The sequence below is a fragment of the Myodes glareolus genome, chromosome 1 (genome assembly GCF_982192425.1).
Source record: "Myodes glareolus chromosome 1, mMyoGla1.1, whole genome shotgun sequence".
Lineage (NCBI taxonomy): Eukaryota > Metazoa > Chordata > Mammalia > Rodentia > Cricetidae > Myodes > Myodes glareolus.
This window is the reverse complement of record NC_142026.1, coordinates 71,444,933-71,472,005: the sequence shown is the minus strand read 5'-3', so window position 1 is coordinate 71,472,005 and position 27,073 is coordinate 71,444,933. Positions and strand designations below refer to the sequence as shown.

The following is a 27,073-nucleotide window of genomic DNA, read 5'->3' as shown; positions in this document are numbered from 1 at the left end:
TGGGACGAACAAGCGGCCTTCCCTCAACAGTAAGAAAATTATCCTTCAAACAACTCAAATGAAAGGGAAGTTTAAAACTATAGGAGAGAATAGTAACAAAAAGCATGAACTATCAGAATCTACAGGAGACAGCTGAAGATACCCAGAGGAAATCTCAGAGCCCTTGACAGTTTAGCACCAGATAATAGAGAATGAGATCGGCAGGCTAAGCAACCCAAGCAGCATTATGGAAAATACAATAAATGGGAAAATCAGCAGGAAAGAAAAAGCCAAAACCAAGAATTGAAAAAGAATAGTAGGGGGCTGGAGAGCTGGCTCAGCAGTTAAGAACACTGGCTGCTCTTCCAGAGGACCCAGGTTCAATTCCCAGCATCCACATGGCAGCTCACAACTGTCTGGAACTCCAGTTCCAGGGCCTGTGATGCCAATATACTTAAAATAAAATAAATATTAAAAAAAAGGAAGACAAAGAGAATAGTAATACAAAATAAATGTACACGCCGGATCTTGAAAAATACAACTGATTTATGAATAGCAACCTAATGCATTACTTAAAATAACAAACTATTACAGCTATAAAAGAATGTGTTATGAGATTGCTTTGCTCAGGTTCAGGGAAACACAACTGATAATGTAAATGAGAAGGAGACCTACTAGGGAAATACACAACACGGAATGAGCTACAGAGGATGCCAAGAAAACTGTCAGTACTGTAGCCCTTTAATACAGTTCCTCATGTGGTGAATCACAATCATAACGCTATTTTTGTGGCTACTTCATAACTGTAATTTTGCTACAGTTATGAATCATAATGTAAACATCTGTGTTTTCTGATGGTTTCAGGCAACCCCGGTGAAAGGGTTGTTCAGCTCCCCCAAATGGGTTATGACCCATAGGTTGAGAAACACTGTGTTAGATTAAAACAAACAAAATAAAACCCCACTGTGTCCTTGACCACAGCTAGGAGGTAAACATTCTCAGGTACCTTTCCAAAGCAGCTACTGTCCTCCCTATGATACAACATCGCCTGTGGTGGGAATGGCTAACAGGAAGTCTCACTCGGAGAGGCCATCTGCCTGGACCCTGTGTCCATCAGTCCATCAAAAGCTCCTGGTTCCTGGGCTTCCCCAATCGGCGTGAGCATTTGACCCGATGCGCTAACGTCTCTCTGCAGCTTGGTGTTTATTCTTCTACTGCAGCAGGCTGTGTACCTAATAAACTCACGCATTCTAAACCAGCTCGGCATGATAGACCGTCTTCTGCATGGACCACAAGCTTTAACGAAACCTACTCCAGAAGCGCCAACAGTGAGCTGGGCCTTCGCCAACATCTGAGGTTGTCCAGCAAGGGGCTCCCACCTCCCTAGCGTGTCCCCACTCACCAGGGCAGGCATCTCTTGCTCCCTCCTTCTGCACTATGCAGGGGTCCTTTCCTTGTTCCAGTAATGAGATCACAGCTGGCTTGTAAACAGGAATTCCTGCTTCCAAGAAACAGAAGAGGAATTAGTCACTCTCGGAGATCAAGTCCCCTCCTTAGGAAGGGGAGATGTTACAGGTGGGAGCTAAGGGAGATGGGAAATATTCTTTAGAATGAACGACACAAAGGGACAGTCTAAAAAAGCTACCAATTCTGTAAAATGTAACTTATAAAACACAATTCTCTTTGAACTTATGGAGTGGGGTTTGCTAGCTCGCCCAGGCTGCTTCCCCAGGCAGTCCTCTTTCCCCAGCAGGTGGCTCTTCTTGGTTGTCAACTTGAAGACATCTGGAATTACCTAAAACCCTGGTGGCCTTTAACCTGGGCCACACATTCTGCTGACAGCCTACATAAGGATGTGGAAGAAGGAAACTTGCTCTCTTTGCTTGCTTGTTCTAGATTTCGCTGGTACGTCCATTGCTTCATTGACATTAGAGCCTACTGTGGGATTCTGGTGTAGACTGAAGACCAGCTGGTACATCCAGCCTTGTGGACAGAACAACTACAGGATTTTTGGACCTTCTGTTAGTAGACGGCCATTGTTGGAGTAGCTGTACCACAGCTTGTAAGACATATGTATGTATGTGTGCACATGTGTGCATATATATAATGTAATATATAATAATATAGTATATATAAGTATATATACTATATGTGTATACACACACACATACATACATATGCATATAGATTCATCCTATCAGTTCTGTTCCTCTAGAGAACCCTGACTAATACACTAGTCATCTGGAACTGAAACTACAGGCATGTGCCACTCCATGGGCTTAAGAAAGAGAAACTGGGCCAATAAAATGGCTCGGTGGGAAAAGCGCTTGCTGTGTAAGCCTGATATCCTGAGTTCCATCCATGGAACCCTGAAAAGGTGGAGGGAGGGAACTGATGCCACAGAGTTGTCCTCTGACCTCCACATGCACACTGTGGCATGTGCACACAGCTCCCTAACACACACACACACACACACACACACACACACACACACACACACACACACAAATAAAAATTTGAAATTAAAGGGGCCAGTGAGGTGGCTCAGTTGGAAAAAGGTGCTTACTGCCATGCCTCCTGATGAATTGCGTTCTATCCCCAGGACTCACAAGATGAAAGGGGAGAACCAACTCCTGAAAGCTGTCTTCTGATTCCCATACATGTGCCATGGCAGGAGCATGAACACACACACACACACAGAGGGGTGGGGGGAGAGAGGGAGAGAGAGAGAGAGAGAGAGAGAGAGAGAGAGAGAGAGAGAGAGAGTTGGAATTCTCCAGAGAAGTCCTTACCCAGCGACACTAGGCTCCTATAGTTCTCCAACATCACCTTCCTGTACAAGTCTCTCTGAGCATCATTCAGCCATTCCCATTCCTCTTGAGTGAAAATTACAGTTACATCTCCAAACGTCACCAAATCCTGAAATGACATAAACATATTCTGGTTCAAATCCTTACGTGGGCCCCAGTTAGATAGTTAAAGCTGGACATGGCAGCACATTCCTGCAATCCCAGCATTCAGGAGGCAGATGTGGGGCCTTCTGAGTTCCAGGGCCGCCTGGGATGCACAGTGAGTTCAAAGCTATATTGTGAGACCTCATCTCAAACAAACAAACAAACATCAAAACAACACAGCAGAACAGAAATGAGTTAGCGCTAGCTAAACGGTCTATACTTTGGGTTTTATGTGGCTCAGGGCTGTCTCAAATTCACAACCCTCTGTCTCAGCTCCCCAAGTGTTAAGATTCTGAAAGATTCTGAGTCTACCTTTATCATCTTCTCTCTCTCTCTCTCTCTCTCTCTCTCATAGACACGGTATAGCTACACAACACAAGCTGGCCTTGAACTTTTGGTCCCTTTGCCCTAGTCTCCCAAGTGCTGGACCTACAGGTATGGCCACTGTAAACCCTTCAGGCACAAGTGGCTGGGTCCCACACCCAGACTAAGTGTCACAACCTCAGTTTCCAGCCCCTGGAGATGCAGGTGGCCAAGCACTGCCCTGCAGAAAAAAGTCCAAGATCAGGCTAAATAGTCCCATCAATCCCTGAGCTTGCCCCGAGATCAAGTCACAAAATGCCAACAATCGCAGGCCACCCTGTAAAGCCCTGCCCCTAGGAAACCCTTCATGAAGCCTGCCTCCTGTTCAGTTGCTGCTTCTCTCCCGGCCAGCACCCTCTCTGTCTTCCCCAGTAGATCTCTTGTGTGAGGTTTGTTGTGTGGTGTGACTCTGTGGTCTTCCTTGGATCCCAACTGCCTGGGCACCTTTCCCTTCAGAGCGTAGCAGAGCCCCCATTTCGGTGTTCTCTTATGGGAAGTGTGTAACTTCTGAGAAACTCTTGTTGGAGAAAAGACTTACCATACATCTACTGATCAGTAACACCAAAATCAATACACTGTACAGCAGCAGCTGACTCATACTAAATGCCAAAGAATTTCTCCATTCGGAGAAAATGGGATACACGGGACAGGAAAAAAGAGTGTTATGTGAAAAGTAGTGGATTTGTACTACCTTAAAAAGTTAAGAATTTATAAAGATGATGTATGATTAATTAGATGCACCCAAATAAGGCAGAAGAAGAAATAAAGTTGTGAACAAAGAGCAGATGAAATAAAAGAAAAACAAGGAGAATGCTAGACTTAAAGCAATCGCCTGTAATGAACAACACTGAGGAAAATGTACTAATAAAAAGACTACCAGGCTTTATTTTCACATTCTCTTTATAACAAGAATACTTTAAAATGTAATCTTTATTGACAATAATTTTATTTTGTTTTGTTTTTCGAGACAAGGTTGCTCTGTCACTTTGGAGCCTGCCCTGGAACTAGCTCTTGTAGACCAGGCTGGCCTCGAACACACAGAGATCCCGAGTGCCGGGATTAAAGGTGTGTGCCACCACCACCTGGCTGACAATAATTATTTTTAAGACCTTATTTATGTGTTTTATTTATATGTGCATGAGTGTTTTGCCTGCATGTATGTCTGTCTACTGTGTGTGTGCCTGATGCCCATGGAGACCAGAAAAGGGCATCAGATCCCCTGAGATTGGCATTACAGATCTCTCTCTCTCTCTCCCTCTCCTTCCTTCCCTCTCTCTCTCTCTCTCCCCCTCTCCTTCCCTCTCTCTCTCTCTCTCTCTCTCCCTCTCCTTCCCTCTCTCTCTCTCTCTCTCTCTCTCTCTCTCTCTCTCTCTCTCTCTCTCACACACACACACACACACACACACACAGAGTTATGTTCCTCTAGACCAGTGGATCTCAACCTTCCTAATGCTGCAACTCTTTAAGACAGTTCCTCATGTTGTAGGGATCCCCAAACATAAATTATTTTTGTTGCTACTTCATAACTGTAATTTTGCTCCTGTTATGAATCATAACATGTAGCTATCTGATATGGGACCCATGTAAAAGGGTTGTTTGACTGCCAGAGGGGTTGCAACCCACAAGTTGAGAACGACTGCTCTAAAGAACCTTGACTACAAGCACTCTGGAGGCAGAGGCAGGTGGATCTCTGTGAGTTTGAGGCCAGCCTGGTCTACAGAGTGAGTTCCAGGACATCCAAGGCTACAAAGAGAAACACTGCCTCAAAAAACCAAAAAAAAAAAAAAAAAAAAGAAAAGAAAAGAAAAGGAAAAAAAAGAATCCTGACTGATATATTCTCCAAAAGAGAGATGTAGCATACCATGACTTGCGAGGGGGAAAGGTCACCTTACCCTGTGAATATGCCACCTACCTCACAAATACTCATAAAAATTACTTTTAGATCCAAACAGAGAACTCATTGTGCTGATACTGCCTTTGGGAGCAGCAATCTCTATGTATATCACTTATTTAATTCTTCTTTGCTAAATAAACTTCCACTTAAACTGCGGTGTCTCCTGACTGAATTCTTTCCTTCCAGAGGCTCCTATAACATACTTTCAATATTTTCCTTTCATCATTCCTGAGTATGTAAATATAATCAGCACATCTACTGATTGTATTGTTGAAATGTTTGATTTTTAAAAACCGCTATTTGTGATGGTTGGTGTAGCCTACTTGACAGACTCTTAGATGTAAGTGTTATAGCTCTGAGGGGAAGGATATCCTGGCAATCAGGAGCCAAGGATACCACAAAGTCACTCTGCACTACAAACCTCATGCAAGAGAATTATTGGGAAAAACACAAGAGGGTGGCTGCCTCTGCTTGGATGAGAAGCAGCAGGGAACTGAGAGAGAGACAGGTCTTATATAGGGTTTCTTGGGGGCGGAATTTTCTAGGGTAGCAATTTCCAGGGAAGGGATTGGTAGGATTTCAAGTACTAAGCTTGGGGAGAGCGCAGGGACTGGTGAAGCCCCAGAAGTGAGCTCGGACTTTTTACCCTACACTAGAATCAGTGTCTCCTCCTCCTGCCTCTGCCTTCCGAGTGCTGGGATTAAAGGCATGCGCCACCACTGCCCAACCTCACTGGGCATCTTAACTGTCCTTTCTGTCGCTGTGATAAAATACCCTGACAAGGGCTGGAGAGATGGCTCAGTTCAGTTCAGTTCCCAGCATGGGATGCTCACAACATCTAGAACTCCAATTCCAGGGGCTCTGACTCCCCCCTCCTCCTCCCACCTCCACCAGGCGTACACATGGTACACAGGCACACACGCAGGTAAAACAATCATACACACGGAATAAATAAATCTAAAGGAAGAAAGAAAAGAAAGTGCCCTGACAACTTAAGGGAAAAGAATCTATTTCAGCTCACAGTTCACGATTACAGTCCACCATTGCAGAGGAAGTAACAGTGGCAGGAACGTGAGACACATACTCACACTGTATCCATAGTAAAGAAATGTGATAACAGATCTTTGAGCTTGAGGCCAGCATGGTCTACAAAGCGAGTTCCAGGACAGTCAGGGCTACACGAGAAACCCTCTGTTGACAAACAAACAAACAATGCCCCCCATTGGTTCTTATATTTGAATCTTAGTCATCAGGGAGTAGCACTACTTGAGAAGGATTAGGATATGGCCTTGTCGGAGGGAGTATGTCACTGGGGGAGGGTTTTGAATTTTCGAAAGGCCAGGCCAGGCCCAGTGGCTCCCTTCTCAATGTCTCCAGCACTGTGTCTGTCTGTGTGCCACCATGCTCCTGACCTTGATGATAATGGACTAAACCTCTGAACTGTGAGCCAGCCCACAATTAAATGCTTTCTTTTGTAAGAATTGCCATGGCCATGAGGTCTCATCACAGCAATAGAACAGTGTTTAAGACACTTAAGGATGCTCAGACTGTTCTCTATACATATAAAATCCCAGATCATCTTCTGGGACTAAATACTGCTTCCTGTAGTGGACAGGCCTTCCTATATCAGTTAACATAAGATAAGCCCATCTTCCAGATGATTCTGACAGTTAACACTAACCATCTGTGGTGGTCTGAATGAAAATGCTCCCGCTCCCCTCCATAGGCTCATATGTTGCATGCTTGGTCTCCAGTTACAGGAACTGCTTAGAAATGAGTAGGAGATGTGGCCTTGTTGGAGGAGGTGTGTCACTCGGGGTGGGCTATGAATATGTTTTATTATCATTGGTTAATAAAGAAGCTGTTTCAGCCAATGACTTAGTAGAATAAAGTCCGGCAGGAAATCTGAATAGAGATATAGAGAGTAGGCAGAGACAAACAGAAGCCCTGTAGCTACCAAAACCTTTCTGGTAATTCACAGCCTTGTGATGATACACAGATTAATAGAAATGGGTTAATTTAAGATATAAGAGCTAGCTAGGAGGCTGGAAAGATGGCTCAGTGGTTAAGAACACTGATTGTTCTTCCAAAGGTCCTGAGTTCAATTCCTAGAAACCACATGGTGGCTCACAGCCCTCTGTAATGGGATCTGGTGCCCTCTTCTGGGGTGTAGGTACACATGCAGGCAGAATACTGTATACATAATAAATAAATCTTTAAAAAAAAAAAGCTAGCTAGGAATATGCCTAGGATATTAGCCAAAACAGCTTTATTCATCAACCAATAAAGCAATATGTATACAGAAGGACATGCCACATCACACACCATGCCCAATCTCTCTCTCTGTTGCCTGTGGGTCAGGATGTAAAGTTCTCAACTACTATGCGAGTGTCACACCTGTCTGCTTTCCACCACGATGATCATGGACTACCCCTCTAAAACTGCAATCAAGGCCCCAGTAAATGCTTTCTTTTATAAGACTGAGATAGGTCATGGTGCCTTTTCATAGCAACAGAACACTGACGAAGAAGTCATTGTGTCTCCTTACAGCAACAGAACACTGACTGAGCAGTCACTGTGTCTCTTCACAGCAACAGAACACTGACTGAGACAGTCACGGTGTCTTCACAGCAACAGAACACTGAGAGACAGTAACGGTGTCTCTTCACAGCAACAGAACACTGACTGAGAAGTCACCGTGTCTCTTCACAGCAACAGAACATTGACTGAACAGTCACCGTGTCTCTTCACAGCAACAGAACACTGATTGAGTAGTCACGGTGTCTCTTCACAGTAACAGAACACTGACTGAGAAGTCACGGTGTCTCTTTACAGTAACAGAACACTGACTGAGACAGTCACGGTGTCTTCACAGTAACAGAACACTGACTGAGACAGTCATGGTGTCTCTTCACAGTAATAGAACACTGACTGAGAAGTCACGGTGTCTCTTTACAGTAACAGAACACTGACTGAGAAGTCACCATGTCTCTTCATAGCAAAACAACACTGACTAAGAAGTCATAGTGTGTCTCATCACAGTAACAGATCAATAACTAAGACACCCTCGCTACTGAAATGGACTCTGGGCATGCCTGTGGGAGATTATTTTGACTGTGTTACCTGAGGTTAGAAAACTGAGTGCACTCGAGTCTTTGAAAGCTGAGCAAAGGAGATCACCAACTGCTCTCATTGTTTTCTGCCCCTGACTGTGTATGCAGTGTGATCAATTGCTTCAAACTCCTACACCTTGACTTCCCCATCATGATGGAATGCACCATGAACTATGAACCAGAATAAACCCTCCCTTCAAATCTGCATTTGTCAAAGTATTTTCCCATAGCAATGGGAAAAGAAACTAAGGCCCCAGTTAAGGTGCTGACTTAAGTTTCAGTCATTAAATTGATAAACAGAACTGAGGAGATGGTTCAGTGGTTAAGGGTGCTTGCTGTTCCCAGTTCAGTTTCCAGCACCCACGTGATGGCTCACAGCTGTCTGCAACTCCACTTGTAGGAGGTCGGATGCCCTCTTCTGGCCTCTGCCAGCACCAGGCACACATGTGGTACATATAAAACATAGAGACAAAACACACATACACATACAATAAATTTTTTTAAATTATTGAATAAATTTTGCCTTGGGATTAGGACAGAATTTTTAACATTTTATAAAAAGACCCTAAACATACTTCTGCCATTTTGTACCATATATTTAAACAGAGCAGCATTCTCAGTGTTGCCAATTATAAAATAAAAACTGAATAACTCTGTTTAATGTCCAGCAGAATCAAATATTCAGTCAAGATTTAGTTATTTATGTAAAAATAAACGGGCACATGAATCTCATTAGTATTTAAATTTACTTTCATCTTCAATAAATGGCAAAATCACGTGTATACCAATAGTTCTAAAATAATTTTTATAATTTATTATTAATCAATGTTTGATTTGTCTGACTATTTTTATATGCCTACATGCCAGGGTTATTTGAGAGCTTCTTGGGCATGGGGTCACCGATTCACTGTGGTAAAGGCATTTGCTGCCAAGTCTGACCACCTGAGTTCGTTACCCAGGACCTATGTGTTGGAGAGAACTGACTCCCACACGTTGTCCTTTAGCCACACCCACGGAGTAGCACAAGCGTGCATACAGAAATACAATATTTTCTGAGACAGGGTTTCTCTGTGTAGCCCTGGCTGTCCTGAGACTCAATCTGTACACCAGGCTGACCTCGAACTAAAAGATTCACCTATTTCTGCCTCCCAAATGTTAGGATTAAAAGTATGCGTCACCACTGAACTATAACTTTTAAAATTTTAATTTAGGGGCTGGAGAGGTGGCTCAGCAGTTAAGAGTACTGGCTACTCTTCCAGAGATCCTAAATTCAATCCCTAACAACCACATGGTGGCTTGGCTCACAGCCTTCTATAATGGGATCTGATGCCCTCTTCTGGCCTGCAGGCATACATGCAAACTGATCACTCATACTAAAAAAAGAAAAAAAAACCCAAAAATTTTAAAAAATTAATTTAAAATTTCTAAGGTAAAAGAGGGCCATGGATGGAAAAAATTTAAATTCTGCTTTAGACAATTTCAGTCTGGCTTACCTTTCTAGTCTCTGTATTTTATTTAGCAATGTGTTTAAAATGATTTCCATATTTAACCTACAGAACCCCTAATTGTAAGGAGAAAGGCTTTTCCTAAATAAATAATCCTGCAGGTGTAATATACCCCAGCATATTAACATATAATTAAATCAGTAGACACCAAATCCATGAAAACACAATGTCTATTTTTATTTATCATAGCACTTCAAAGAATCCTTAATAACTACATGTTTAGTAAATGGGGGAATAAATTTCATTCTTGTACAGTTTGCATATTTGCACTTGTTTCTGGGTATTATATATGGACGCATCTTTAAATGTGTTTTCCTTTGGCTCTATTTTATACTACTTACTATTTCAGTTATTGTATAAAATACTTTTGTAATGTTTTAAAGATGCAGGTGCAATGGACTGGAGAGATGGCTCAGTGGGTAAGAGCACCACCTGCTCTTGCAAAGGACACAGGTTCAGCTCCCAGCACCCACATGGCCCCTCACAACCATCTGTAACTCCAGTTCCAGGGGATCCGATGCCTTCTTCTGGCCTTCTCTGGCACTGTATTCATGTATTGCATAGACATACATGCAAACAAGCACCCGTGACCATAAGATAAAAATAATAAATAGTTAACAATACAGACTTGCAGGGTGGTGGTGGCGCATGACTTTAATTCCAGCACTCAGGAGACAGAAGCAGGCGAATCTCTGTGAGTTTGAGGCCAGTCTGGTCTACAGAGCGAGTTTCAGGACAGGCTCCAAAGCTACACAGAGAAACCCTGTCTCGAAAAACAAAACAAACAAACAAACAAAAAGGAAGGAAAATACAGACTCAACTGCTTCCTGTTCTATCTCCTCCCCCAACAAATGTCTTTGTAGCCTGTGGTGGTGGCACATGCCTGTAACCTCAGTATATTTTACAAGTGGAGGCCGGAGGATTGGGAATTCAAGATCATAGGTGCAGAGGGAGCTGAGGGCCAGCTTGGGCTACCCGAGGCACTGTCTCAATTTATTTTCCTTAGTAACTTCACTAGTTAATGAACTGGATTACCTAGTGTATCAGCTGTGGGCTGCTGCCAAATCAGAACACCCCTAAAGGTTCTACTATTCTCATAAAATCGTCCTGTCAGAGCTTACAAGGACTCACACACACCCTACCTTAGCCGAGCCACACTTTAATAATCAAGATTTGATACATCCGATTACCCAAAATCATCTTGAACATGAGTTCTTGCCAAATGTCCTAACTCCGAGCACCCAAAAGTCCTCTGACTTCCTTTCTCAACCAAGAGTGTAGAAAAAAGCTCATCGCTGCCAATCACAGCTGAACACCTCTCCACCTCCAACAGCCATAAAGAGACTGTTCAGCTCCCACCTGTGGTAGTTTAAAGAAAATGGCCTCCAAAGGGAGCAGCACTATTAGAGGTATGGCTTTGTTGGAGTAGGTGTAGCCTTGTTGGAAGAAGTGTGTCACTGTGGGGGCAGGCTTTGAGGTTTCTTCTGCTCAAGTTTCACTCAGTGTAACATTCAGTCCACTTCCTGTTGCATGCAAAATGTAGAATTCTCAGCTCCCTCTCCAGCATCATGTCTGTCTGCACGCCTCCATGTCCCACTGTGATGATAATGGCGTGAACCTCTGAACTGTAAGCCACCCAATTAAATGTTTTCCTTTATAAGAGTGTCATGGTTATAGTTTCACAGCAATAGAAACTCTGACTAAGACTCTACCCAAGAGTATATTTTTGCCTCATTTAGCGTTCCTACGAGCACTGAAGCCATTGGTGAGGTGGAACGAGTCCTTGGTTAAAGACGCAAATGGTGGCTGGGGATAAGGGACGCTCTCAGGCATTAGGGGGCTTTCTTCTGTGTTGCAATGGAGAACAAGACCAATCACTTTATAGAAAAGATTTTGTCGGGCTACTGAATTTCAGAAGTCAAAATGTGCCTCTTGCTTGGCTGAAAAGGTGGCATTTCAGGGAATAAGAAATGCTGCTTACCTTGGACATGGCGTTAAAACTTCAAGAATGTGTGACTGTGTTTCTGGGATGGGGGCGATATCCTGAGAAAGCAGAGCTGAAGAGAAAAAAGAAACCATGATTTCCAGGTGCACCCCGTGACCCCAGCGTCACTAGCCTAGAAGCCTTCCATCCTTTTTCTTTTTCTTTCTCTCATCACACATGTACATTTGAGATATCATTAGATTTATGCTTTTTTCTCTCCACCTCCTTCTCTCTCTCCCTTCCTTTCTCAATAAACTCCCTGTTTAAAAACAATTACAATTATTTTTCCCTATGTACTTTATAGCTCTGGAATTCAACATATATTTTATTCAAGTTATCTTTTACTTACAATTATAAATAGTAAGAGCAAATACAGAATGGCATTATCAAATCTTCCACCATTTTAACACACAAAGGTTTTTCATTATTGAAGATGCCCAAAGCATCAATAGTTATTGAACAAATAATTGAGCCAAACTAGAAACTAGACCTGAATTTATAGTGTGCAGGTGATGATGTTAATAGGAAGTATGTCCCTACTCTTTCTACAAGGATGCCAAATAGGCTACGAGATGAAACTTCTTTACACAGTGGGCATCAGAGGGACCCTGTGATCTGGACAACACCACTAACGAACTGCTCCCAAGAGTAATTTCCTCAGAAAGGGAGGGGACATTGAGTCAGCCATCATTGTGATCACAGTTTTTTAAAAAACTAAACTTTACTGTCTTAAAGAATAATGAATCACTTAAGAGTGCTGGAGAGATGGCTTGGTTAAGAGCACAGAGGACTGGGGTTCAATTCCCAGCACATATAAAGCGGCTCACAGTTGTCTGTGAGTCCAGTTCCAATAGTTCTAACTTCTTCCCACAGGCACATATGCAGGCCAAACATCAATGCACACAAAATAAAAATAAGAAATTAAAAAAAATCTTTAAAAATAAATCATTTAAGTGATATAACTCAGTGCCAAGAAGCTCTATATCTATATATTTATTAGTTCTATATCTATTAAAATGCTTCATTCGATTGAATACGAATTCAACACTGATATGGGAAGTCCTTTTATATATATGTTGCTTTTATTAGTTAATGAATAAATCTGTTTCAGCCAGTGGCTTAACAGAATAGAGCTAGGCGGGAAAACTAAACTGAATGCTGGGAGAAAGAAGGCGGAGTCATGGAGAACCCATGGAACCACCAGAGGGGAAAGACACAAGCTGCCAGCTGGAACCTTGCCACAGCATTGTGGTAAAATATAAAATAACGGAAATGGGTTCATTCTAAATGTAAGAGCTAGCTAGCAATACGCATAGGCTACTGGCCAAACAATATTGCAAATAATATAGTTTCAGAGTGAGTATTCCCTGGTCTGGGTAGCTGGGAATGAACAAGCAGGTCCCCGTCTACAGTACACTACATCTGTCCACACAATCACACAGTCTCACGGCCCCCTTCATGAGACATCTCACACTGTCACACCTTCTCCAGCACTGTCTGCCTCAAATAGCTACCTTGTCTCAGGTAAGTGATGCAGCCTTATAGACTGTCACTCTGGCCCACTGTCATGGGTTCCATCACACCTGATAGTAAATGCTTCACTGCAATAATGTCACAAGGTCCCAAACACAGTCTCACCCTCACAGGTCTGCTCAGTGGCACAGTCAGACGCAGTTCTCACGATCTGTCACGGGGCCACCATGTCACAAGGCACTGACACTAGGTTCTGTCTCACACAGTCCCATTCAGCTTTGTGTACATTCTCAGAGCCTCTCATGGCCTTCTTAGTCACACATTTTCTGTCACACACTATCACAGGCCCTCTCATACATGGCGGTATAGTATGTGCCATCATACACATTGTCATGGCCTCTCAATCTCGCACACTGTCATAGGCCCTTCAACACTGTGACATGGTCTCATACTGCCACACACACTGTCATGGCCTCTATCTAGGTCATAGGCAGTATTAGCCTCACAAAGTATCCCAGGCCCTCCTGACACTACTGGCATAGTCATGTACTGTCACACGCATTGCCACACACTGTTACGGTGTCCCACAGACTCAGAAACGAAGTGGCTTGGTCTCAACCCTGCCACACATCCTCCCACATGGTCCCTCACGCTGTCCCAACTTCTCAGCCCCATACAGCATGCAGTCTCGGCCACAGGCACTCGCACACAGTGGTGTGGTTCGACAGTCACTCAGATCCACGCCCCATATTCTCACATAAACCCCACCCCGTCAGTCACTCACACTGCCACAGCCTTTCGCTCTTACACAGTGTGAGTCGCAGGTCCCCTCATGCAGACTGCCACACACACGACCACCACCTCAGGCTCACACAACGTGCAGGTTCAGTCACAGGTTCACACTGCCACTCAAGTCCCCACACACACACCCAGAGCTATCACACAGTGGCACACTCGGTCTCACAGTCGCAGGCGCCCCCATCCATGGGATGCTGTCTCCTAATGTCGCGTACATCGTCACACAGTTGTTGGAGTACAGCCACAGGCCCCTCATACACGGTGGCGTGGTCTCGCACGGTCCCGCGGGTCCCACCACACACTCTCCCACACGGTTCTCCGCTGCTCACCGGGCTCCTCCTGCGTCCGCGTCACTCCTCGCTCCGCGCTGAGGCAGATCGGGCCGGGCCCGGGGCTCGATCTCGCGGCGCCGACAGAGCTCACAAAGGCGCGGCAGCAGAGCGGCTCCGCGCAGGGGCCTCTGGGAGGTGGAGTCCGGCGCTTGACCTGAGCGGCGCAAGGCATTCTGGGAACGCCCACCAGGGCGCGGCTTTCCGGGGCCAGAAGTCTCTGCAGGACTCTGTCCCTTCCCAGGTTTTCAAAAGCCGAACTCACTCCGACTGCGCAGGCGCAGCTTGCTCAGGCGGGTCTCTCTGGCAAGGAGTGGTGGAGGTAGGTTGCTCGACCACGCATGTGCAGTGCTGACCGGCGGCTATGCTGGCCAGAGCCACCAAAATGACAGGTCACTGAGGGCCCACGTTGCTGGCTTCCTTTCTTGTTTGTTAAATTTCCCTCTGTAGTACCTTTTCTCTCATTTCTTTTTGCTATTGTTGCTTTTGTTTGTTTGTTTTCTTGAGACAGGGTTTCTCTGTAGCCCTGACTGGGGTTAAAGATTTTTGGGATTGGAAAAAAGGAGGATTAAGATTTGGATATCAGAGCCAGGTGTAGTAGCGCACACCGCTAATCCCAGCCAGCACTTGGGGAAGCAAAAGCTGGCCGATGTCTGGGAGTTTGAGACCACATAGTGAGTTCCAGAACAGAGAACTACGCAGAGAGACTCCGTCTCAAACAAACAAAGATTTGGAGATCAGCCTGGGCAGTCGAACATGAGTGTTCTACAGCAGCCATTCTCAACCTTCCTAATGCTGTGACCATTTAATGCAGTTCCTCATGTTGTGCTGACCCTAACCTTAAAATTATTCGGTTGCTACATCATAACTGTAATTTTGCTACCATTAAGAATGGTAATGTAAATATCTGTGTTTTCCAATGGTCTTAGGTGAACCCTGTGAAGGGGTCTTGAACCCGCGAAGAGGGCATGCCCTACGGATTGAGAACTACTGTCTATACAGAGTAGAATCATTCTTCAGCTATCAGACCACTGAAATCATGGAACCCAGGAAACTAGAATACCAGCCAGACAGGAGCTTGTCTGCTTAGCACTCCTCTTGTTACTTAACCCTAGACAATGGATTTAGGGACAAGGGGTGTGGCGTGTCACCGGTCTACTTTGTTCAACTGTCTAACATGGTCATATTTTTTATGTTTTTATTTTTTGGTTTTGGTTTTTTGAGACAGGGTTTCTCTATAGCTTTGGAGCCTGCCCTGGAACTCACCCTGTAGATCAGGCTGGCCTTGAACTCACAGAGATCTGTCTGCCTCTGCCACCTGAGTGCTGGGATTAAAGGTGTGCGCCACCACTGCCCAGCATGGGCCACGTTTACTAAATCCCCTTTCTCTGTACTTCAGTATTATTTCTTTAAATGGTTTATTGAGAAAGGTGAGCACAGACTGTTAGAGCTTCCAGAGTTCAGGTTCTTACCTTACTCTTACCTTACACAGGTCTTGATTCAAAACAAAACATTCAACGAGATTGTTCAGTTATATTTGTTAATCCCAAAGATGGGAGAAGAAAGACCACCAACCCAAATATTATGGCTGACTTAATTAAAACAAACTTTTTAAATTCAGGTACACGGACTGCCTCCCACTAAGACCGAGTTCAAGAGGTCAGCTTTGGATGTGAGAGAGACAAGGCTTTTATAGCTTAAAGGTAGGGGTTTCCCAGTGGGGGATTTTGTGAGTAAAATGGGGGGGGGTTATAGGAGCAGGAAATAAACATAACAAGTTAGTCGTGCCCCCCCAACAAAGACATGGTTGCAAAGTGGGCATAATTAGCAGGTAGTCATGTCAAAACAAGGTAGTCATAAGCAGTCATAAAACCTTTTGAAACAAAGATAGGTTTGCAAGATGGTAATAAACAGCTTTTTAAACAAAGACACCATTGCAATTCCTGTGTAAACAGAGACTGCTCTGTAAACAGAGACTGCTCATTTGTTCTGGCTGCCCTGACCCGAATAATCACACAGACACTATATTAATTGCAGCACTGTTTGGTCAGTAACTTAGGCATATTTCTAGCTAGCCCTTACATCTTAAATTAACCCATTTCTATTAATCTGTGTATTGCCACGAGGCTGTGACCTACCAGTAAGGTTCCAATGTGTCTTTCTCCTTTTGCAGCTATATGGCATCTCCTTGACTCTGCCTACTCTAGATCTCTTCCAGCCTAGCAATATTCTGCTCTGCCATAGGCCAAAGCAGCGTTATTTATTACCCAATGATTCTATAAGCAGCATAGATACAGAAGGACATTCCACATCCTTCCTGGAACAGGTGCTACAGAATTGTTTGAATTCAGTTTAGAGGTGAGGCATAGCCCAATCCTTGAGAAACGGAGGTTTAACCATAAACAGGAATGAGCCTAGTTTGCACATACTTTAAGATGGCTTTTAAGCTTAAGATAGAGGCAGGTTAGTTCTTTATACTATCATGTATATTCAACTTTTCTCTGAAGGTATTTTACTAACTCTTTTTTGTTTGCTTGTTTGTTTATTTGTTTTTGTTTTTGAGACAGGCAGGGTTTCTGTGTAGTTCTGGCTGTCCTGGAACTCGCTCTGTAGACCAGGCTGGCCTTTAGCACTCAGAGATTCACTTGCTTCTGCCTCCCAAGTGCTGGGATTAAAGGTGTGTGTCACCACAGTGCAGCTAACTCTTATCTCTAGTGAGAACTATCATTGATAGCTCATTCATGTCTTTTTCTTTGGAACTTGGTTACACTTCAGTGTATGGAACAATTTAACTATTCCACCAAAATTACTAATGGTAGGTATTACGTGAGGGAAGTTTGATCTTGAGGGAAAATGCAATTATAGTTAACACAAAGGTTTTAACTGAAAATCATAATTAAGTAAACAGGAATAATATGTCTAAACAGAATAAAATCTTCAACTAGTACACCTATTTAAAGCTGTGTTGCTTTTATTTCTATTTAAGAGTATTTTTACTTTGGAGCTGGAGAGAATGCTCAATGGTTCAGAAGATTTTCTGCTTTTGCAGAGGACCCACGCTTGGTTCCCAGTACCAACATGGTGGTGCACAGCTGCCTGTAACTCCAGTTCCAGCAGATCTGTGCGCCCTTCTGGTTTCTGTTGGCACTGAATTCATGGAGTGCACATACACAAACCCAGGGTTGCATACCTGGGCGTAAAATAAAATACTCTTAATCAGTGCTCTATTGCTGTGAAGATACACCATGGCTAATCATATCAAAACCAACTTTTATTTCTTGTCTTCTGGTGTATAAATTACCGTGCTTCAATATTAGGTGTAAAACAGTAGGTTTTTTTTCCCCCCATTAAGTGAAGTTTTATCTGGAGATCTTCTATAAATGGAAAACTTTACAGTCACATTTCCGCAAGTGTGCATCACAGTTAACCGGTTCCAGTCACATACTAAACCAACCACACAGAATTAAAAATCAAACACCACACATGGTCACAAGAGTAACTGCATACACAGCAATGGCCACGCACTCATAGCCAGAGTAGGAATCACGTGCGACTTTCAGAAAACTACAGGATGCGGACACCCTTCCACATCTCAGCACATAGGCGCTTGTCTCATGGCTCACAAAATATTGCTACACCTGATTAGGCCCTCGAGACTACATTTCCCAGAAACGACTGCGACGCAAGCTCACTCTGTAGCAGCACCAGCGACGCTTCTGCGCTTGCGCCACCTTCGCAGCCGTTGGTATTGATGTGGTAATCCGGCTGTGGGCAGTAGGTAGCCCGACCCTGGAGGGAACAAATGGAGGATCCGGAGCTATCCGGAAGCTCAGCGGAGCGTATGGGAGCAGGCGCCGGGGACCAAGAGTCTCAGACTTCAGACTAATCGCGACGTCTGCCCAACCGTTTTTTATAGGCTTTCCAGTCCTGGACTACATTTTCCGTCGTTCCCCGCGGCTAGCGCTCAGGTGGTTCCCTCTTCCTGTGTCCAGTTTCTCAGCCAACTTGATAAGGGACCTCCACCTTCTGAAATTAGGGATGTTTTGCTTTAAGCACTATGTTTACCTTTCTTTATTCTGAGGCGAAGTAGTGTTTTACTGTATGCATGTATATATGTATATATACATATATATGTATACACACACACATATATATATAAACGTATTAATGGAGTTGATTAAAATTATTTACAGTAAAATAATTGTTTAAAAAAAGATTTATTTATTTGTATGTGTGTGAGTGTTTTGCTTGCGCGCAGTGCCCACAGAGGCCAGAAGAGGGTGTTAGATCCTCTGGAACTGGAGTTACCATAAATTGGTAGTTGCCATGTGGGTGCTAGAACTCCAACATGGGTCCTCTGCAAGGGCAGCAAGTTCTTTTAACCGCTGAACCATCTCTCCAGCCCCTACATTGTAAACAAGTTTAGCACAGGGCTTAATAGGCACTTAGAAAAGAATAAGACAAAGCCAAGTGTGATATAGACTTTTAAAGGTATATATATTGCAGGACCCCCAAAACATTAAGAACCATAGAACCACCAGTTTAGGAAAAACACAGGACCATCTAAATAATTTTTTTTTTTTTAGGTTCGCTGTCCAGCAGCGGGGAAACTGTTGAGTGAGTCACGGGCTATCCGTACCATAGGATGTTGTACGGGTAATAAAATGATGCCTATAAATGTGCTTGTAATAAGGGCACACTTCTCATATATCGTACTAAGTGCCTTTCATAATTATTTCACCTAAAATTAGAAATATTTGTAATGTGACAGGTATTCCTTTATGATCCTTACAAAGTAGCATTTGTCCCCCCCCCCCCCCACCATGGGTTCTCTCCTTCCACCATGTAGGTCATGGGAATCAAACTCATATTGCCACACTTTATCCACTGAACTCTTTCATTAGCCACCCACAGTGCCGTTCTCTTCCATTGCTTTGTTTTCTTGTTTTAAACCCATGTATCAGTAGTGGTTGATTTCTTTTTATTGAATGTTCGTATAATTGTGCAAATAATCTAGTTGTGAATAACTTTCCCTCGTAACTGATGTGCAGTTTCTTGAGGCGTCCAGGAGGGGATATGGAAACTCCTGGAGCTGGAGTTATAGGCAGTTGTGATGTGCCTGATGTGGATGCTGGGAACTGAACCCACGTCTTCTGCAAGAGCAGCAAGTGCTCCTAACCACTGAGCCATCTCTTGCCCCTCAAACTCAAGTCTGATTACTGGTGTCATAGTCTATTATTATGGCTGTGCTAAACATGATTCCTCACTTACCTACTTGTGGACTTAACCTATTAATGTGCTAATTTTGTGTTTTTCTTCAACGGGTATGATTGTGTGTGCAACTTCACACGCTGCTGTATCTCTGGAATGGTCCATTTATGTAATGATGATGGAACCCAACATTCGTACAACATGGTCCTGCTCCATCTAATTGTCTTGAATATCCTCTGCAGCTTCACCTATGTCTTGACTCATGGTAGGCCCCCTTTGGGCTTTAGAGCTCTTTGTGAATTTGGAAGCTGGAGAAATAGTCAGGGTGACTTCAGAGTGGTTCCACTGGATGTATGGGAGATTAAATGGCTGAGTCCTTTGAGTACTGCATGGCTCTCCATCACTGGAACAGGTCTGAGGACCCCTGAGTTTGCACTACCTGCAGTATTTAAGGGGAGTGGGGGAGAAAGGATCCCTCATGCTGTACCTCCTTGGCAGCAGCTAAAGTTGGCTGCCGTTGGGTGACGGTTCCTAGCTCTCTGCAAGTTAATGGACAGCCAGAGAGACTGGTATGGGCAAAACCCTGGCATCCAGGGAGCTGTGAGGTAAGCTGAGATATCCGTGTTTGCTCTTTCCTCCCTCAACTCTGACATCTAAGGACTCTGTCCTTCCCCAGGAGAGAAACCTGGAGGAACACTCATCAGTCCTTGAACTCCTGGAAGTCATGCCTCTGGTGAATTTGAAAATCATGTAAATATTTGTTATCCTGAAATTTCCCACCCAGGTCCCACCAGTTAATCTGGTCCTCCGAAGTCTGTTTTAGGGAGTAGAAGAAATGGTAGGATGATAGGTTAGGCCCTGGTTTGGTTTTTTGAGGCAGGGTTTTCTCTGTGTAGCCCTGGCTGTCCTGGAACTCACTCTGTAGATCAGGCTCGCCTCAAATTTAGAGATCCACCTGCCTCTGCCTCCCATGTGCTGGGATTAAAGGTGTGCACCACCACCACTAGACCCAAGCTAGGCCCTTTCTTGTTGCTCTGTTTTTTCTGACGCATGTCTTCCTGTAGGGATACAGATTCATTGTGTAGTGAAATTTTCTGAGTGGACCTCAGTTTCCCTGTGTGAGATGGGAGCATCCTTGTAGGTGCTAAGCTTTCAAATAAGAGAGTGATCACAGGGAAACAGGGATGTGGCATTAGTCACCTTTCAGCCTGTGGTTTATTGTCCTACCTTGGAAGAGATTGACATTTGGGCGTAGCGGAGACCTAACTGGGAATCCAGGTATAGATGCCAGAGTCTGATTTGCGGTAACACCAAAGCATTTAGGTCTTTCTGCATTAGCTTCTTCAACTTAAGCAGAGGAGAAGTACAGAGTTCAGGATCATGGGAATAGCAAGTGAGATTCTCAGCCTGATGGGTCGGTGGGAGGGTTCTCAGAGCTCGGAAGAGTTTTGGAGATCAGATCCGTGCTCTGGTCCCAAACGATGATGTATTTAGTTATGCTTTTCACGTAGGAAACTGTACGGTGGGTAAAGTATTCTTCATTTCCCATTGGCTGTGTTCTGATGTAGTGCTGAACTGAGCTTGGCAACAACCTCTTGACTTAGATGAAGCTCATCCCTTTAAGATACACAACTTTTTCTTTTGAGACAGGGTCTTACTGTGTAGCACTAGCTGGCGTGGAACTCAGTATGGAGATCAGGCTGACCTCAGCCTCACAGGGATCCACCTGCTTCAGCTTCTGGAGTGCTGGGATTATTGGCTTGAGGTACCATGTGGCTATAAAACATTTTTACAAAACATTTTCTTAAAATAGTTAGGGACAAGTTCTTCAAGTATCTTTGACATAAAATAGAAATGATACTTCTAACCTGAATTGGGGATTTATGAAAACTCCATTTAACTTTTTAATTTTCATCTCAGACATGAACGTAGAAATGTTGGTCTGCAGTACATGGAATGTATGAAAGTATTCAAACACTCTGCCTTCCTTGTGCTCATTTTCTGGTTGACAGCCAGCCCCAGCTGTGTTGTTCACCAGAACAACAACAACAAAACCTTTCTACAGAGACCTCCAAGTCCTCTCATCCCACTGGGAAACATTCCCTGAATGAAATATCCATGCGTCATTATGCGTCGTTCATACTTCTTGTTTCAGGGTTCAGAACTGTTCAGGGATGTGATCATAAGTTTCTCCCAAGAGGAATGGGAGTACCCCGAGCCTGTTCAGAGGGATCTCTACAGCGATGTGATGCTGGAGAACGATAGCCATCTGGTCTCTCTGGGTAAAGTGGTCTGCTCTGTTAGTCTGGATCTTCCTGGGCGCGCCCCTTCCTTGTCAGTTATTGGGTACCTTTCTGTTCCATGACTGGTCACTTTTGAGTGTACAAACGGCAGCCAGTTGCTTAAAGTCCTGCCTTCCACTACTCTACTGCATTTTCTTTTGGTGCTTTCTGTAGTTGTCGTCCCCTCCCCCACTCAGTGAAAGAGCCCTGGATCGCTATTCCAAGGCCTCTCAGCATGACCAATGATGTGTTTTTTTCCTCTTCTTTAGGTCTCACCATATCCAAACATGATGTGATATCCATCCTAGAGCAAGCAAGGATAGAGGAAAGGGGCACAGCAGGAGGCCAGTGTTCAGGTGAGTGACAGACCTTGTCAGGAACTAGAAACTCGGGAGACCTCAGCATTGTTGCCATTTTTGCAGCTTTATGAGTTGAGCAGGACTAGTATAACATTAATTAGTACAATCGCCAGTATAACACTCTTCAGATAGATTGGTTTGGTTTTGTTGAGACAGGGTTTCTCTGAGTATAGCCCTAGTAATCCTAGAACTCACTTTGTAGAGCAGGCTGGCCTCAAACTCAGAGATCCACCTGCCTCTGCATCCCGAGTGCTGAGATTAAAGGTGTGCACCATCACAGCCCAGCCAGAATGTTTTATGTAGAATTAGGATGGCCTTACTTAGAAGAGTGGAAAAGTGACCCTCGAATAAACCATCATGCTGGGTGGATGTGGGAGAGAAAATGGCATTTTTGAGAAAGGGATCCTTTCAAAGGCATTTCTGTAGCCACATAGCACTAGATGGTCACTGTAATTCCTGCAGCTGTGTCCATGTGTGTCCATGGCTGTCCACACAGTCTTCTGTCCATCAGGCTGGTAGTTTAATATCCTTGACCACGCCAGGAGGTGGTGGCACATGCCTTTAATCCCAGCACTCAGAAGGTAGAGGCAGGCAGATCTCTCTGAGTTCAAGGCCAGCCTGTTCTACAGAGTGAGTTCCAGGACAGTCAGGACTGTTCCACAGAGAAACCCTGTCTTGAAAAACAAACAGAACCAAATAGACAAAACCTAAATGTCCTTGGCTGGCTGTCCTCTTAGCTTCCTTCCTTTGTAACATGACAGCCAGCTTTCCTGGCCTTTGAGTGGGTCAGTATGGAAGCGGGCACCCTAATATTTGGGGTCTGACTCTGCAGCTGGTTAGATCACAGTAGACACCTATCACTTTCCTCGTATGTCTCTACCTGATGGCCTTTTCACGCTGCTTCATTCTTCAGTGTCATGGGGATTGATTTTGTTTGTGGCAAACATTTTTGGGGTGAAAGCAGCCGGCGTCTTCCTCACAGAAGCTGATGCCTCGTTGACAGCGATCCTTACCTTCCACTCTACAAGCATTTTATACTCCTGAAGCTTTCTCTCAGGACAGTCACAAGAAAGAGAGAGCGATGTGCCGCACTGCCTGTGCTGCGGCGGTGCCTGTGCAGTCCCCTGGGCTCGTCTGCTTCATGAACCTGATGAGTGTATTCAGAGGCACTCATCACTTCTGTCCATGGCTTCTTGCATCATCAATCATTGAAATGAGTCTTTTTACCAGTGAGGTCGGTGGTGGCAGCTGCCGTGTCGCTTGCCACTGTGATTGAAGTCATATGCCAGGCAGAATTGGATGGAATACACCATGGGGCCTTTACAAATAATTTTCCTTTATTGCGCGTGCGTGAATGCCAGTACATGCATGCTGAGGCAGCTGTGTGGAGGTCGGGGGTAACTTTTGCAGTGACTCTCTAGCCTTACTGAGGCAGAGGTTCTCGTTTTGGCCATACTGCACAATCCAGAATAGCTTCCAGGTGACTCTGTTTTTGCCTCTCATCCAACTGTAGGAATGCTGGGATCATAGATCTGACCCAGTGCACCTGACTTCTTGTGGGTCCCGAGATTCAGCACAGGTCGTTAGGCTTGTGTGGCAGGTGCACTTACCCACTGAGCTATCTTGCCTGCCCCCGTGCAGTTTTTGCTTATGATCAGAATAGGATCAAAACGTGATGCTGTAGAAGGGTCTCACCCCTCACCAGTAAACTGAGCTCTAAACACAAGGTCGTTCTTTTTCCATCATTCCCTTTAAGCCATGGAAAAGTTCAAGAGGGGCTACTTTGGAGTTGACAGTGGTCATGGTTACACTTCATAGTAGAGGAAACCACAGGAGGAGTCGGTGACTAGATGTACCTAAGGGTAGCTGCTGCATTGCTACCGTGTCTTGGTAGACAGATGTGTGCCCTCTGGCTTTGGACCTAAGGGTAGCTGCTGCATTGTTACCATGTCTTGGTAGATGCATGTGTGCCCATTTACATAACATGCTCTTAAATGTTTAGGCAGGTCAAGGATACAGTCACACACCCCTCCCATCATTTCTTATGGAAGTTATGATAAAGACACTCAAAACATCTTCACCATTTTTAAACATACAGTTCAGCAATATTAAGAACATTCATGGACTGGAGAGATGGCTCAGTGGTTAAGAGCACCGGCCTCTCTTCTATAGGTCTTGAGTTTAATTCCCAGCAACTGCATGGTAGCTCACAGTCATCTATAGTTACAGCTAATGCCCTCTTCTGGCGTGCAGGCATAAATGCAGACAGAGCACTCATACACATTAAATAAATAAATAAATCTTAAAAAAAGAACATTGATGTTGTTTGGCAGCCTTCACCTGATCCATCTTCAGTGCACCTGGCAAAATCCTCACGAATTTTGCAGTGTGCAATTGACATGCTATAAAATGCCTACCTGCTAAGGGCTGTATGTATGGATGCTGGCAGGTTTGTACACCTGTGTACCTGGGTTACCACCACTAAGTCAAGTGGGCATGTCCTTTGTACCCCTTCCTGCACCACCCCTGAATCCCTACCAGGAAGCTGGTCATTTGCAGAAATCACTCCTGATTATATTTCAGTTTTCGTATACTCTACTAGTGTTTCTCTAAGCGTGGCTCAGAGCGACATGGATGTTTTAGAGCCCATGTAACACTGAGTTCATGCTACTTTCCATTTCCAGTGTTGCCTCCTCCACCTTTCTGATTTCAAATTGCTTCGCCATAATCAAGAGTGTAGAGTGTTGAATACCTTTTTAAAGTCTGGCAAGGATTTATTAAGTAGATCACTAGTGGCTAGGCGGTGGTGGTCCACGCCTTTAAGCCCAGCACTTGGGAGGGAGATGCAGGCAGATCTCTGTGAGTTTGAGGCCAGCCTGGTCTGTAGAGCTAGTTCCAGGGCTACATAAAGAAACACTGTCTCAAAACACCAAACCCAAAGAAACAAAGGAAAGAAAAAAAAAAAGAAACCAGAAAGGTCATTAGTCACAGGGAATAAAAGCTATGGACAGGTGATTATAGATGCTGGGCCATCAGCACAAGTTAGAATCTAGGAAACATCGGGGTGGTTCTTAATCTGCCAGCTCACCCACAAACAGAAATGACTCTCCATGCCCCTCGCCCCCCCGCCTTGCTTGGCTTCCCACACGCCGTCACATGTCAGAAGGCTCCTGCCTTTCCAGCTATCATGGGGCACTTGTGTGTGACAGACACCAAGTTGGGAACCCTGACAAAAATGCCGAGCAGTGGCAGGGAGGAGGAGCAAGCAGAGGTGCCCTCCTGAGAACCCGCCAGCTTTCAACGTCCTTTCTTTTTCTGGAAAAAGAAAAGTAACTGTTTTCTGTTCCTCTTATTTTTCAGCATCAGAATCGGGATATGGTACCAAAATGCTACCCTCAAAGCAACACATTAATAAAGTGGAGTCACCACAGTGGAAGACAGTGGGAAGCCTTATAAACTTGAGTGTCCCAGATGACTGGGAGGGCACAGACCTGTTTGACAGACAACCAGGAAGTTCAGGCAGAAATGCCAGTCCTGTGTTAATCAGTCATGAAAAAATGCCCACTTTAAACTGGCAAGCCTCTTTTACCGTTTACCAAACAAAGTCCTGTAGGAATAATAAACGCAAAAAGGACTTCTGGCAAGAGGAGTTCCTCAGTAATCAAGGAATTCTTCCTAATGAGAAGCCCTACAAATGTAGGGAATGTGAGAAGGCCTTTAAATATGGTTCATGACTAATCTATTCTGGCCAGAAGCCTTATGAGTGTCAAGAATGTGGGAAGGCCTTCAGTTCTGGCTCCAATTTCATACAACACCAGCGGGTTCATGCAGGTGAGAAACCTTATGCATGTAAAGACTATGCTAAAGCCTTCAGTCGAAGCTCACAACTGATCGAACATCAGCAAATCCATACTGGGGAGAAACCCTATCAAAGTACCGACTGTGGCAAGGCCTTCAACCGGATCTCACATCTTAAAGTACATCACAGAATTGATACTGGGGAAATGCCATATGGGTGCCAGGAGTGTGGGAAGACCTGTAGTCGCAGATCTCAGTTGATTCAACATCAGACTGCTCATACTGGCAAGAAACCCTTTGAGTGAAAAGACTGTGGGAAGTCTTTTAATCAAGGATCCACTCTTAGCCACCATCAGAGAATTCACACTGGAGAGAAACCTTGCCAGTGTGAGGTTTGCAGGCGGGCCTTCAAACGGGTCTCACATCTCACAGTGCATTATAAAACCCATACAGAAGAGAAGCTGTGTGACCGTGAGGAATGTGGGAAGGCCTTCAGTCATTGCTCTCAGCTGATTCAACATCAGGTCATCCGTCCTAAGGAAAAGCCCTATGAGTATAAGGGATGTGGGAGGAGCGTAAACCGTGCTCCAACAGCCGTTCTACATCCGAGACTGCAATAGAGGAACACGTGTGAATGTAGTAAATGTAGAAAAGTCGTCCCTCGGCACCTATCCACTATTAATCATCAGGGAATTGATCCTGGCAAGCAATCACATGAACGGAAGTGATACCGAGAGCCCATTAGCTTAGGATAATCACAGCATGTGCGTCCTGGAGAAAGGGAAGCTAAATGTAAATAAGATGCCTCTATTTAGAGTTTTCTAAACCAAACAAACAGGAACACTGGGAAATAGTTTTGTCTCCCAGCGCATTCCAGAATCTAGTTATGGGATTTTTGTGGTGTTTTGTTGTTGTTGTTGTTTTGTTTTGGAGACACAGTCTCTCTGTGTAGCCTTGGCTGGCCCAGAATTTGCCATGTAAACCAGGCTGGCCTTGAACCCATAAAGATCTACCTGCCTCTGCCTTCTTAA

General features: G+C 44.4%; 2 protein-coding genes across 5 annotated transcripts in view; one reads left to right on the top strand and one right to left on the bottom strand.

The window, feature by feature from the left end:
• Positions 1 to 14,580, bottom strand: part of Znf583 (zinc finger protein 583) — an 18,855-nt gene extending 4,275 nt beyond the window's left edge. Inside the window, exons 1-4 of one of the 4 annotated variants that reach the window (XM_048426862.3) lie at positions 14,279 to 14,580; positions 11,790 to 11,865; positions 2,772 to 2,898; positions 1,382 to 1,480 (exon numbers count right to left, since the gene is read on the bottom strand). In XM_048426862.3, coding sequence (XP_048282819.3) covers positions 1,382 to 1,480; positions 2,772 to 2,898; positions 11,790 to 11,798 — 235 coding nt within the window. In that variant the 5' untranslated portion in view covers positions 11,799 to 11,865; positions 14,279 to 14,580. Of the gene's footprint in view, positions 1 to 1,381; positions 1,481 to 2,771; positions 2,911 to 11,789; positions 11,866 to 14,278 lie in introns of those variants that run through there. The other 3 variants (XM_048426860.3, XM_085687253.2, XM_048426861.3) reach the window with 3 other exon arrangements.
• Znf582 (zinc finger protein 582) lies at positions 14,268 to 27,073 on the top strand. Its single transcript, XM_048426941.3, is given in 5 exon segments — positions 14,268 to 14,714; positions 21,759 to 21,885; positions 22,155 to 22,241; positions 25,605 to 26,655; positions 26,657 to 27,073. Coding segments are annotated over 5 exon segments (1,848 nt in total). The 3' UTR covers positions 26,793 to 27,073.